Below are 11,519 nucleotides of genomic sequence, written 5' to 3'. Positions count from 1 at the left end.
ACAACTTTGTTAACACTCTCTCCACCCTTAGTAGCCTTGCTACATCTTTTTGCTGATTCAATCGAGTCTTTTGACTTGAAGTGGATTAGCGACCCTAACTACCAAGTATTCAATTTTTCTTCCTTTGGTATGAAGTTGGATATTATTTCTCTATCGAGAGAAGTCTGGAGGGTAATCCTGGAGTCAATCGATTCCATACTTCAGAACTTATATATCTTTTTCAAAGATGTTAAGTTCTTGTTTCATCCACCCTGGGAGTTATGCTTTGTTGTGTTTTTGGTTCAAGTATGGACGGATCTGTTTGAAAGGTACATGGAGTTGTATTGGTTTATAGGGATCCCATGCTCGAGTCCGGATTGGTTGCAGTGGACAATGGCTTTGCTACACTCTTGTTTGTTAGATTCCGTTGCCATTGTGCCACTTTTGAGCGATGGTCTGACAACTGCTAGATATGAAACAGCTTGTCTGACGGCTTACGATAAAGCCATGAAGGTTACAATTAGGAGTATAAGCTTCAACTTGTATTTTTCGATTTTGAACTCCATTGTTGTAACTGTGTTTCTCTTCTGTAAACTCTACTACTATAAATAATACAATGTTTACAGTTGTCTTAAAAAAAAAAAAAAAAAAAACTTAAGGTGAACATTGGTGACAACCTTGATAGTCTGCCCGGTTACAATTTGTACCAACATTAGGGGATGAGGACAAAACCATGATTTTTAGAGATAAGAAATGACTTTTTCCCTCAAAATTGTGTCTGTTAATATTTGACTATTGATACACAATTGAAATGACAGTCCAACATCAAATTATTTGATTTCAACCAAAAAAAAAAAAAAAAAGACCGTGACTTTGGGGGAATAAAGATACATTCATTTTCAGTCCAAAAAAGAGTTCTTTTGATTTCTGCCTCTAAATCTTCATCTCCTTCTCTCATCCTCTCTCTCTAGCTCGTCCTCTCTATCTCTCTCATTTTAAACCCCTTAACATAATCGAACATTGGGCTGTACATATGTTTTGTAATTCTCGTATTAACTCCTTTGCTCGATCCTCCACAGATCCAAGAACCAAATTCATATATTGAAAGTAACTTTCATTAGTTTAAGTGTTGTGACTATGGTGGTTTCGATCAAATCTTAACTCCTATAGTCTTGTTTGATTTTGAGTGTGGTGATTGTGTTGTTATAGCTTATGGATCCGACTAAATTTTATCATTAACAATTCGAAGATTTAGGTTATTGGTTCGAAAAGAAGATTCAATTGAATAAAATTAGGGTTTATGGGAGATCTAGGTTTTACTTACCAGATCCAGTTCTTTTTTGCCTATGTATGTATATATTAACTACTTCTAAATTCTAGTTGAGATTTGTTAAGAAATCCTTCTAGATTTTTTGCTTCTTCTTGTTTAGGTTTTGCAAATTTTCACCCTTTCTTTCCTTAATTTCTAGTAGTTCATATTTAGATAGCATGATCTAATATATGTATTTTGATGTTATCTTATGAATTGCAGTAGAGGGTTGTTTGAGCTTCTTGGGTCTAGGGTTATTTTGGCTTCTTCAATCAAAACTAGTTCTAGATCTTTTATTTGGTTCCGTCGTTATTTTCAACTAGGGTTTATAAGTTGAAGGAGAGGACGAGCAAGAGAGAGAGAGAGGATGAGAGAAGGAGATGAAGATTTAGGGGCATAAATCAAAAGAACTCTTTTTTGGACTGAAAATGAACATGTCTTTATTCCCCGGTGAGTTTTCTTTATTCCCCGAAGCCGCAACCAAAAAAAAAAACATCAAATTATTTGGACCCAATTTTATGAGAACTCAGCCAATTGTTAACGTCTGACTAACATTTTTGTACTGACGGATACACAGTTTATATTTTTTTCTCCCAGGCAAAAAAGGTTAAGATAAATTCACATCTTCTTGTAAGAAATCGACTACGATCTACGTTAGTCGTTACAAGACATTGATTCATCATTAAGATGTGATAAGCACAATAACCGCTTAGGTTAAACTAATAATTAGAGAGGCCTAAAGTCCGACAACAAAGAATCTGAAGTCCGACAACATTTACTTTATTTAGTGTCTAAGTTACAGGGATAAATCTTGGCGATAAACTGCTTCCGCCGTGACTCGAACCGAAGACCTCATGAGCTTAAGACGGATGTCCTACAACTATACCAAAAAGTGGTGGACAATTCACATCTTCTTATTTCTCCTCTCCTCCTTTCACCACCACTATTCTCTCTCTATCCAATGAAATGGCCCACTACTCCGTAGGAAACTCGTTTGATTTAGGGGAAGCCCCAAATTATAACGTGTTCTAGTTTAGGAAAAATTCTCTAAACAAACATAATACAGAGAGCGAGATTATCCCCAAACCAAACGCGAGGTCCGACGAAGGAAACTCTTCCCTTCGTCAGAAAAGAGATGGAGAGACAAAGAGAATCAGATGTGGTGGTACTCGGCCAATCAGTAGTAGTGGTGCGAGCGAGAAAAACAGGAAAAAAAATTGATCAGTTGCCATCATGTGTGAGGATGCAGAGAATAAGTGGTGAATACTAGGGGAAAAAAATTATATTTTTCACCCAAAAAGTTTGTATCAGTTGTAAATTAAGCAATCTCACATCGGTGGTGAGACAGAGTGTGGTGCTCCTCTTAAGAGGTTAAGCACCCTTCCTTAGTGGTGCCTTTTAAAACTGTGAGGACCAGCGGTGCCAAATCGGACAGTATCGCTAGTAGCCAGAAGACTGGTCTGTACCATCCTATAAACGTTATCAGCAGGATTCGCTCTACTGTGATGTAGTTTGGGAGGGTGTGTTGTAAAACAACCCCACGTCGATGGTGAGACGGAATGTGGTGCTCCTCTTAAGAGATTAAACACCCTTCCCTAGTGATGTAGTTTTGGGAGGGTGTGTTGTAAAATAACTCTACGTCGGTGCTGGTGAGACGGAATGTGGTGCTCCTCTTAAGAGATTAAAAGATTCAAGCCAGCGCCACCCTAAAAGTGTACCATATATTTGGAAAGTTATTAAACCGATCCCGTTGCATTTTAATGGCGTCTCTCTTTCAAGACAAAGTTGAAGGAGCCGCCTTTAAAACCCACTAGTGGCGCTTTCCCTAAACTACCACCATAAAGTCTTTTCACTGCACACCTACTTACTCACACGCTTTTGACGCGTCCACTAGACAGCAAGTAGGTCAACCAAAGTTCTTTTCGACGAGTAAAAGGGACTTCAATTCTGGTCAAAATAAACAAACTTCACACAAAATATCCTTCTTCATTTTCAACGGTTGGATCATAGTTTGGCTCCACTAATAACCGTTAGATTATCATCTAACAAAAAAATTGCATCTTCATCGTTTCATCCCCTTTATAAAATCTCTCTTTCTTCTATCAGTTCCTTCAAAACATCATCAAATTAATCTTCTTTACTTTCTCTCACTAGAAATTGCTGCCATGGAAAGTAACCCAGATCAACTTCAATCCTTGGGTGTTTTTGGTATCTACAAAGAATCATTCAAGATTGTAGCTTCTTGGAAGAAGATTTTTATTCAACTAACCCTAGCCCTAATTCTTCCTTTATCCATCATTTACTTATCTGAAGTCCAAATTACCAACTTCATACACACCAAAATCAATCATAATAAAAATACCCTAGTTGTGATTCAAACAGGAACTTCTCTTTACTCTAAGATTCATAGTAGAATTTCATCTCAGAGGATTGCTTTATGGATAATCAGAGGAATTTACTCAATATTACTCTTGATCTTCTCTCTTCTTTCAACTTCTGCTGTGATCTATACTGTTGCTTCAATCTATACCCATAAAGAAATTTCTTTCAGAAATATCATGAAAGTTGTTCCTAAAGTTTGGAAAAGATTGATTGTTACTTTCTTATGTATTTTCGTCACTGTGGTTATTTACTCATTAATCACATTTGGGGTTTTATATTTACTTGCCATTATTATTCTTGGAAGTGGTGAAAGTTCAAATCGTACAACTGTGTACGTGATTGTTGCCCTAATTATTGGGTTTCTTTACTTGATTGGGTTGATCTATATGTGTTTAGTTTGGAATTTAGCTTGTGTGATTTCAGTTTTGGAAAATAATTATGGGTTTAAAGCATTGAAGAAAAGTAAGAACTTGATTAAGGGTAAGATATGGGTTTCTTCTGCAGTTTTTGTCAAGATTGGGATCTGTTTTCTTGGGTTATTAGTACTTTTTGTTGTAGTGGTTGTTAATGGAGGGGAAGCAGTGAAGCTGGTAGGGAAAGTGTTTTTAGGGATTTTTTGTTACTTGTTCTTGGTAGTTTTGGTTCTTCTTTCACTCGTGACCCAAACTGTTTTATACTTTGTCTGTAAAGCTTATCACCATGAGAGTATTGATAGGTCTGGTTTGGCTGAGCATCTTGAGCTTTCTTATGTGAGGATGGGTGGAGATAAAGATGTTCAGTTAGGTCAGATACCTCCTGTTTGATTTTGGGTAGTTGTAAAAAGGATGGAGTTTTAGTGTTTTATTTCCTCTTTCTATCTAAACCTAGATCTATGATGTGATTATGTAAGTTATTATGTAATGGTTAATTTTATAATTGAAGTTTGTTTTGAAGAACAATGAGAAGTTGTATATGGAATTTATATGATAAAGTTGGTGATTATGTTTTGGAAGTTACATTATCAGTAAGATAGTTTTTTTTTTTGAGAAAATTTATTAATCAAGTGATTAAAAACTCATATTACTATATCATGCATATATCTCCAACCTTGATTATTTTAGTAATCTCTTTGTCTATCCATTGATCTTATTCCTCCATATCTCTCTCTCTTTTGTTTTTTTTTTTGTTGAAAGATCTCTCTCTTTTGTTGGTGAGCTTTTCTTAAACTTTTTTTTGCTGAAAGCTTTTCTAAAACTGAAGACAAGTTTTAAAAGGGCCCCCAAAATTCTAAGGTGGCCAGACATATGAGCAATCAACTTTGGTATGTGCACAAAGAAACAGGTGGCATAAATAAATAAGACAAGAAGTTGAAGGATCCAAAATTAAATATAGTATTTTTTTTCTTCCCCCTACCACACATGTGCACTTATAATATCTCTTCACAGGGCCGGGCTTGAATTTTTGGTGGCTGGAGGGAGATTACAAAATGTGACCCCTTCAATTATAGCAAATTGTAAACTTCTATAGCAAAAACTTATAAGCATCGTGAATATTTTTATTACGTTTATTTAAGAAAAATTGGTGATAATTACAATCACTTGAATATTGTCCGGATAAAAAATATTTAAAGGACCATTTCCTTCGTGAGCGAGGTCTTTATCGCTTGTGTTATCATGCATAGATTGATTGAGATTATCATTCATATCATCCTCATTCGCGTTGTTATCATCGGTAACATCCTCTTCAATATTTTCATTATTCTTGTCTCTATCTTACTTAAAAAACTTATCAAGTGTATCGGCTTTTCTTTGATGAGATAAGTGCATCAGCTTTTTTTTTTTTGTTAAGATGATAAGTGCATCAGCTTGAGTCTTCAACTTTGAAGTTTGAAAACTAAGTATATTACAAACAAATATGCGAGAGAAAATATTTAGATTTTGCTAAATCATATATATGTACTTTATTATAAATATCAAACATATATAAATATATAAAGAGAGTATTTAATAATTACCTCTTAGAATGTCGAATGTTGGTTGTTGAATAAAGCTACGAAGCAAGAGATTGTGACAATACTTATTACTTGATTCGTAGTAGTTGTTGTTGTTGAAGGTTGAGTAAGAATAAGGATTTTAGTTGTAGTGATTTGGATATAAAAAACATATTCCGTATAAGATTTGGTAAAAATTCAAGATTAATTTTGGAGTTTTGTATTCCTGAATCTTGGGATGGAAGAAAGAACAAAGAAGAAGTTTGAATTTTAGTTTGTCATATGCAACACTTGATTGCGGTTGTACATGAATACAACAATATACCTACAATCTCGTACAACTTTGTGAACCCTAGCTATGTTTGATACATCTTGACACATGAGATTCACACAGTGTGTTGTACATGGATCCAATAGAGATTTTATTTCTTCTCTTCCATCAACAACTTTCCTGCAAGCTTGTAATTTGATGCATTATCTGTTACAACCTACAATCAAGTCAAATATGTCAAAATAAGAACTAAGATATACATGATAAAGACTTGTAGACATTAAGGTGTGCGAAGTAAACGAAGGGTTAAACTCTTATTTGAACCACATTCTCGGGACCCACTTCCTCAATGACTTCAGTCAATAGTTTGAAGATGAGTTTTGCATCCTTTACATGTTCAAAACCATCAAGTGATCTCAGAAAGACATTTTCTTTTGGACAATTCACTAGAAAAATGATGAGGCACCTACCTTTTCCATCTGTTCGTCCATCAGTCATAATAGTACACCCATAAGAAATCCAAATGGGTTTAAATGTATCTATCCATGTCTTGGTGGCATTGCTGCTTTGACCAAAAGATGAACTCTCAACTCATGATAAGTAGAGATTTTTAAACTCGGAACAAACTGTCTAACCGTTTCAATCATCATGGCAAAACTAAGACTTTTGATTACATTAAAAGTTGTCCCGTTATCATAAAAAGAACCAGCTATATACTTAGTTTCATTGTCTATTTTTCTCCTCGTATGCACATTATCAATAGGATGTTGTACTAACTTTGTGAGGTTTGGTTTGAGATAACTATCCATTTGACCATGTGTCTTAGGTGGTTTTGGAGTCATCATACTAGTTGGTGTCCCCGACCCACTTCCACCACTACCTGTACCTTGGGTATCCTCTAAATCTATGTAATCATCTTCTAACTCCTCATCAACCTCATAAGGTGCATTAGGTGATTTATAAATATTGACCCCATCAATTTGACCTATCCTCAACCGAGTCTTTTCTTATATCTTTTTCTTTCAATTGGTCATATACTTTTGTATCAATTTTTGCACAACTTTAGTCACCTTAGAACATGCTCTTACATCTCTATAGCCACCGACAAGATGTTGCTTATGCCTATTAATTCCTCCATTTGTGGTCAATCCACACAAGTCACACGTCACCTTATTCTTGTCACCACCCATGGGTTGTCTATAATCCCAACTCATTGGTTCATGCCAGGTGTTTCTACAGTTAGCATCTAATTGGGTGTTTAATGCCAGGACTAAACACATTGAAATTGATTACCATTTCATAAGGGATCTGGTTACTGTTGGTACACTCAGTCTTGCACATGTTGCTTCTTCTACTCAACTTGTTGATGTCTTTAAAGGGTCTTTCTCAATCTGTTCTTCAAGGTTTCAAGGACAAATTTATTCCTGCCTTGCACTATTAGTAGGCACTATTAGTTTGAGGGGAGACTGTTTGAGCATAAAGGTGTAAGCAGAGTGTAATAAAGAAGTTTATTTTCTTTAGTCTAATAATGTAATTAGGAGTAGCTTAATTAGTTTAAAAGTTAGTTAAACTAATTATAATGGGCCACGATTCTTCACATCGACAAGCTAATAATATAAGTAGACAACGAGAACATTATTTCGCATCTATAAAAGGGAAATTCCAATACGCAATGGACGTTGCAGGCCATACTATCATATATTGAAGAGAAAGGAATCTTTCACAAGTATGGCGTTCTCTTTTTGCAACCTGAAGTGTAATTGGTTAGCTAACAATTTAGCTAGATCGGTTATAGCTCTACAGAGTACCAAAAGCTCATCATATGTAATAGCTCTTGATTTTCCTTTCCCTTGATCATAAAAACAACAAAAAAACACAAAACAAAATGGATATCATATTTCTTGACTTGATCATAGCTCTTGATTTCTTTGTCATATATGAAACCAGAGCTTCTAATGTCTTTACTTGTTTATATTGAAATGTAAACCTATGATATTGAATTTAAACAGCAAAATAAGATGAAGTAGTCGAATACACTTTTAGCCATTTTCTCAATTAAATCAACAGATGAAATAATATGATCCCTAATTATGTAATAGTTGATTATGTAATAGTTGGGAGAACCTAATAAGTTTATCATTGTTGTTTACGGGTCCATGGGTTTTAAGTCCAAAATAAAGTTCAAAAGGGGTTTAAGGTCCAATCTTCTCAAAAAATAGATTTTTAGTCCTTTTCCGTTTTGAAGAAACATTGTTGATACATAATGTGTTATGTATAAAACATATAAAAAAAAAATGAAATAAAGTATGAAAAAAATGAAATAAAGTATGAAACTTTAACAATAAATAACAGGTAATTTATGAAACAAAACAAGAATCAATAAACAGAAAAACATTTTAATCTTGACATATAAACATACTTTAACTAAGTTGGACTAAATGTCCATTATAATTATTATTTTGGCTTAAAATCCTATATTAATATTAGGGTGGACTAAATGTGTGTTTAGGGGTAGATTTTTGGACTAGAAACCCAAAATTTGTCTAAAAAATAGTCATCAATTGACTATGGTCTATAAGTCAAGAAAAAAAAAAATCAAAAGTCAATGTGTCAACTCATATCAAGTCACGAGGAAGGTTCAATCTGAAAGAGACCAACCACTCACTCATGCCCAGAACTTGGGGTCAGTACAATTGTCCTCGGCGCTTAAGACCATCCTCTGGCTCAAATACAACCAGGTCTGCCCAAGGATTTAAGAGAAGACAAGGGTGTCTGTGTGTTTGTGTAAGTGAGACCGAAACCTCAATACCAAAAATTGGGGGGGGGGGGGGGGGTGTAAAAGTGTGCCTAATGCTTTACTGACATAATCCCTAATCCCATTAAAGATCCAGTCGGTGAGGATCTTGAGTATTTATTAAACTTGAGATCCGACCGACGACCTTCATCGGAGAAGAGACTGGTGAGGTGGAGAGAGAGAGAAGTGAGTTGGAGAGAGAGGTGACGTGGAGAGAGATGAGTGGTGGAGAGGGAAGTGAGGTGGAATTTAGGTTTTCTTTTTTATTTTATTTTGAAAATACTTTAATAGGAGGGGTAGTTATGGCATTTGTATGAAAATATGGGCAATATTTGAATTTATAAAAATTTGAGGGTCATATTTGAAGCTGGTCACAAAGTAGGGTGCCAAATAGAAATTAACTCTTGTAGTCTAACTGACAAAATAAAGACAGGAACGAACTTCATTTGTTCTTCCGGTCACACCTGAAGATGTGCCTAAGGTTTTAAGCCCTAACTCTTACTCCCAAACTGCATTTTGTTTCAAGCTTCAAAATTTCATTTTTGTGTTTATGGTAAGGATCTAATCTTGCTTAGTTAATGTTATTTCTTTTTTGAATATTTTGTACGATTCCTTCACGAGATTGCTGTTTCCTGAATTTGTATGATGTAAAGTTTGAATTATTACAGTATTAAGTTGTGGTTTGTGTTTAAGTAGAAACTTTTTAATGGGATTAGGTGTTATATTTGAATTTTTTTTCCACAATAAACAGCTACATGAGTTATGTAATCACGGTTTATGATTCAAGTCAAATTTCAGAGTGTTCTTTTCGTAGCTGACTAGCTGAGTGACTGGCTCAGGCTGATTTGTGTCGGACGTAAACTAAGTCTAAATTAAGAGTCGATTGTCTGAAGTACAATCAGGATTGGAACAAGCTTCTATCTCTTTGGTAATTCCATCTATATCTTGGGAAATTCTACATATGAGTGAAAGGTTAGGTTTAACTAGTTGGGACTTGTAATCTATTATAGATAGGGACGGAGTTATAGGCTGTCTAACCAGTGTCTAGCGGGCAATATGTTTGGCAGTAGTTAGGATTTTATGTTTTTATGGAGATAGAATGTCTAAGAAGAGTACACCCATCATAGAGTCTGCATCCTCTAGAAAAATAGTGCAAAATTCATCCGACCGATACTCGCACTGTATGGGTGGTGAAGATACAGATACCGTACGAAGTGATATAACCCTAGCTTCCGATACACATACTGTTTGGGTGTTGAAAACACCACTGATCAGAGTAACAGTTTGTAAGCATTGAAAGGAATAAAGGACGGAATCTGACTAATAGCAAAATTATAAAGGGTAATGTATATAGAACATTGGTTAATTCAGATGTAAATCATCTATATAACAAATGGCATAGGTTCTGGTGGCATGTCATAACTTTGGTTTATAAATCTGGGTCCTCCAATTCTTTTATGTAAATCACGACCCTTCTTTTTAACAGATTTTTAAAGGATGAAGGTGGAAAAGTGAGAATAACTACTCACTCTCTATAAACTCTCTAGCTATTTTTCTCTCTTTCCTCTTTTCTCCCTTCAAACAACTAAATATAATCTCTGTTATTATTTTTAATATATTTTTATTACTTCGATATGTGTATAAGACCAAAATATTCGATAATTTTGTATAACATAATATAGAAATTTCCGTGCTCTACGGGCACGGGCTATACCCTAGCCCATATACAAGACTGTATTTGCAACCCAAGGGGCTCAAATTCACTTTTACATAGAGAAATTTTATATACACTCACCGTTATCGATCTGAAGAACAAGACAATGTGGGCGGCTCTAATTGGCCAGTTCATTTATCTCTCTCCATGGTTTGACCAATTGGACCCAGCCACATCACCATTCGGCTTGTGTCCAACCTCAATTATTGGGTCATTTTGCACTTTTGAAAACTCATAAAGTACATATACTTCTTAGTAGATCCTACTTATCTTGCCCTTTCCGAACGTTTTTTATAGACAACTTTTACAATTACTTTGCGACTACTAGTTCTGGGTATGCAAATTACGCGTAAAGTTTATGAAATATATTGAAAAAAAATTACTTCATTTTTCTTTACATTATATGGAATTGATTCGAACTTGAATTTTTTTTCTTTCAAAAATAGAATTATTATTGCATAAAATATACCAAAATATTTTTCTTATTTCTTGAGCATAAAATAAACTAGAATTATTTTATATGAATATAATATTGTCTATTAAGTGGACTATTTTGAAAATTGTTGGATTCTTATTCCACACTCTTGTTGCTACAAAACATAGAAATAGAACACAGTAAAGATAGAAGAGGATATATTGGAGAAAGGTGATAAAGATAGGGGTCATTTGTGTAAAATTGTAAATGTTGTACTCTTCTAATCGAACGGTTGAAGAAAAGCCGAGTTAAATTGCGTGTGATTTTAACGGCTGATATGAACTGAAGCAAGCTATGAGTGGGTGTTTCAAACCCACACGATCAAGAAAAGAAAACTGACCGGTAGAGTTTAAATCGAAAGAATAATCTTCACTCTCAATTCTGATTAACATCCAATTACTAAATTTTTAGAAACCACAAACCCTAGAGATAGAAATAAACTTGAAAAAGAAGTTGTCCAAATAGTTTTCAAGCTGAATTATTAGGGTTTCAAGAGGTTTTTCTATATATAAACAAAATGAGTTAGTTGAGGAGGCATCACAATAGTAAAAGAACTATCTCTATTCCTTTGCTTTGCTCTATCAAGATTCAAGAAGAAGATTAGCCAAAAGTTCAGAAGAAGAAGA

At 34.6% G+C, this 11,519-nt stretch overlaps 2 protein-coding genes across 2 annotated transcripts; one reads left to right on the top strand and one right to left on the bottom strand.

Moving 5' to 3' along the window:
* The first annotated feature begins 3,162 nt into the window (after positions 1–3,162).
* LOC147569442 (uncharacterized) lies at positions 3,163–4,661 on the top strand. The gene has a single exon (XM_086655931.1). The coding sequence runs from the start codon at positions 3,454–3,456 to the stop codon at positions 4,471–4,473; it is 1,020 nt and encodes a 339-aa protein (XP_086512057.1). The 5' UTR covers positions 3,163–3,453; the 3' UTR covers positions 4,474–4,661.
* Positions 4,662–6,061: 1,400 nt separating this feature from the next.
* LOC147569441 (uncharacterized) lies at positions 6,062–7,124 on the bottom strand. The gene is made up of 5 exons (XM_086662724.1): positions 6,989–7,124; positions 6,546–6,895; positions 6,381–6,389; positions 6,235–6,297; positions 6,062–6,127 (listed from the first exon to the last, which is right to left on the bottom strand). Exons 1-5 carry the CDS (start codon positions 7,122–7,124, stop codon positions 6,062–6,064), a joined length of 624 nt encoding a protein of 207 aa, XP_086518850.1.
* Positions 7,125–11,519: the final 4,395 nt, after the last annotated feature.

The sequence above is a fragment of the Eschscholzia californica genome, unplaced genomic scaffold (assembly GCF_041429995.1).
Source record: "Eschscholzia californica isolate CP2 unplaced genomic scaffold, dmEscCali1.0.p SCAF_1, whole genome shotgun sequence".
Classification (NCBI taxonomy): domain Eukaryota; kingdom Viridiplantae; phylum Streptophyta; class Magnoliopsida; order Ranunculales; family Papaveraceae; genus Eschscholzia; species Eschscholzia californica.
Note: the sequence above shows the minus strand (reverse complement) of the source record. Positions and strands in the feature narration are given on the sequence as shown.

Coding starts and splice junctions, on each gene's coding strand:
- LOC147569442 (XM_086655931.1), top strand. CDS start 3,454: ATGGAAAGTAACCCAGATCAACTTCAATCCTTGGGTGTTTTTGGTATC.
- LOC147569441 (XM_086662724.1), bottom strand. CDS start 7,124: ATGAGTTGGGATTATAGACAACCCATGGGTGGTGACAAGAATAAGGTG. Junction 6,896..6,988: donor CTATAGAGATGTAAGAGCAT/GTTCTAAGGTGA, acceptor GGTTGAGGATAG/GTCAAATTGATGGGGTCAAT. Junction 6,128..6,234: donor AAGTGGGTCCCGAGAATGTG/GTTCAAATAAGA, acceptor ACTTGATTGTAG/GTTGTAACAGATAATGCATC.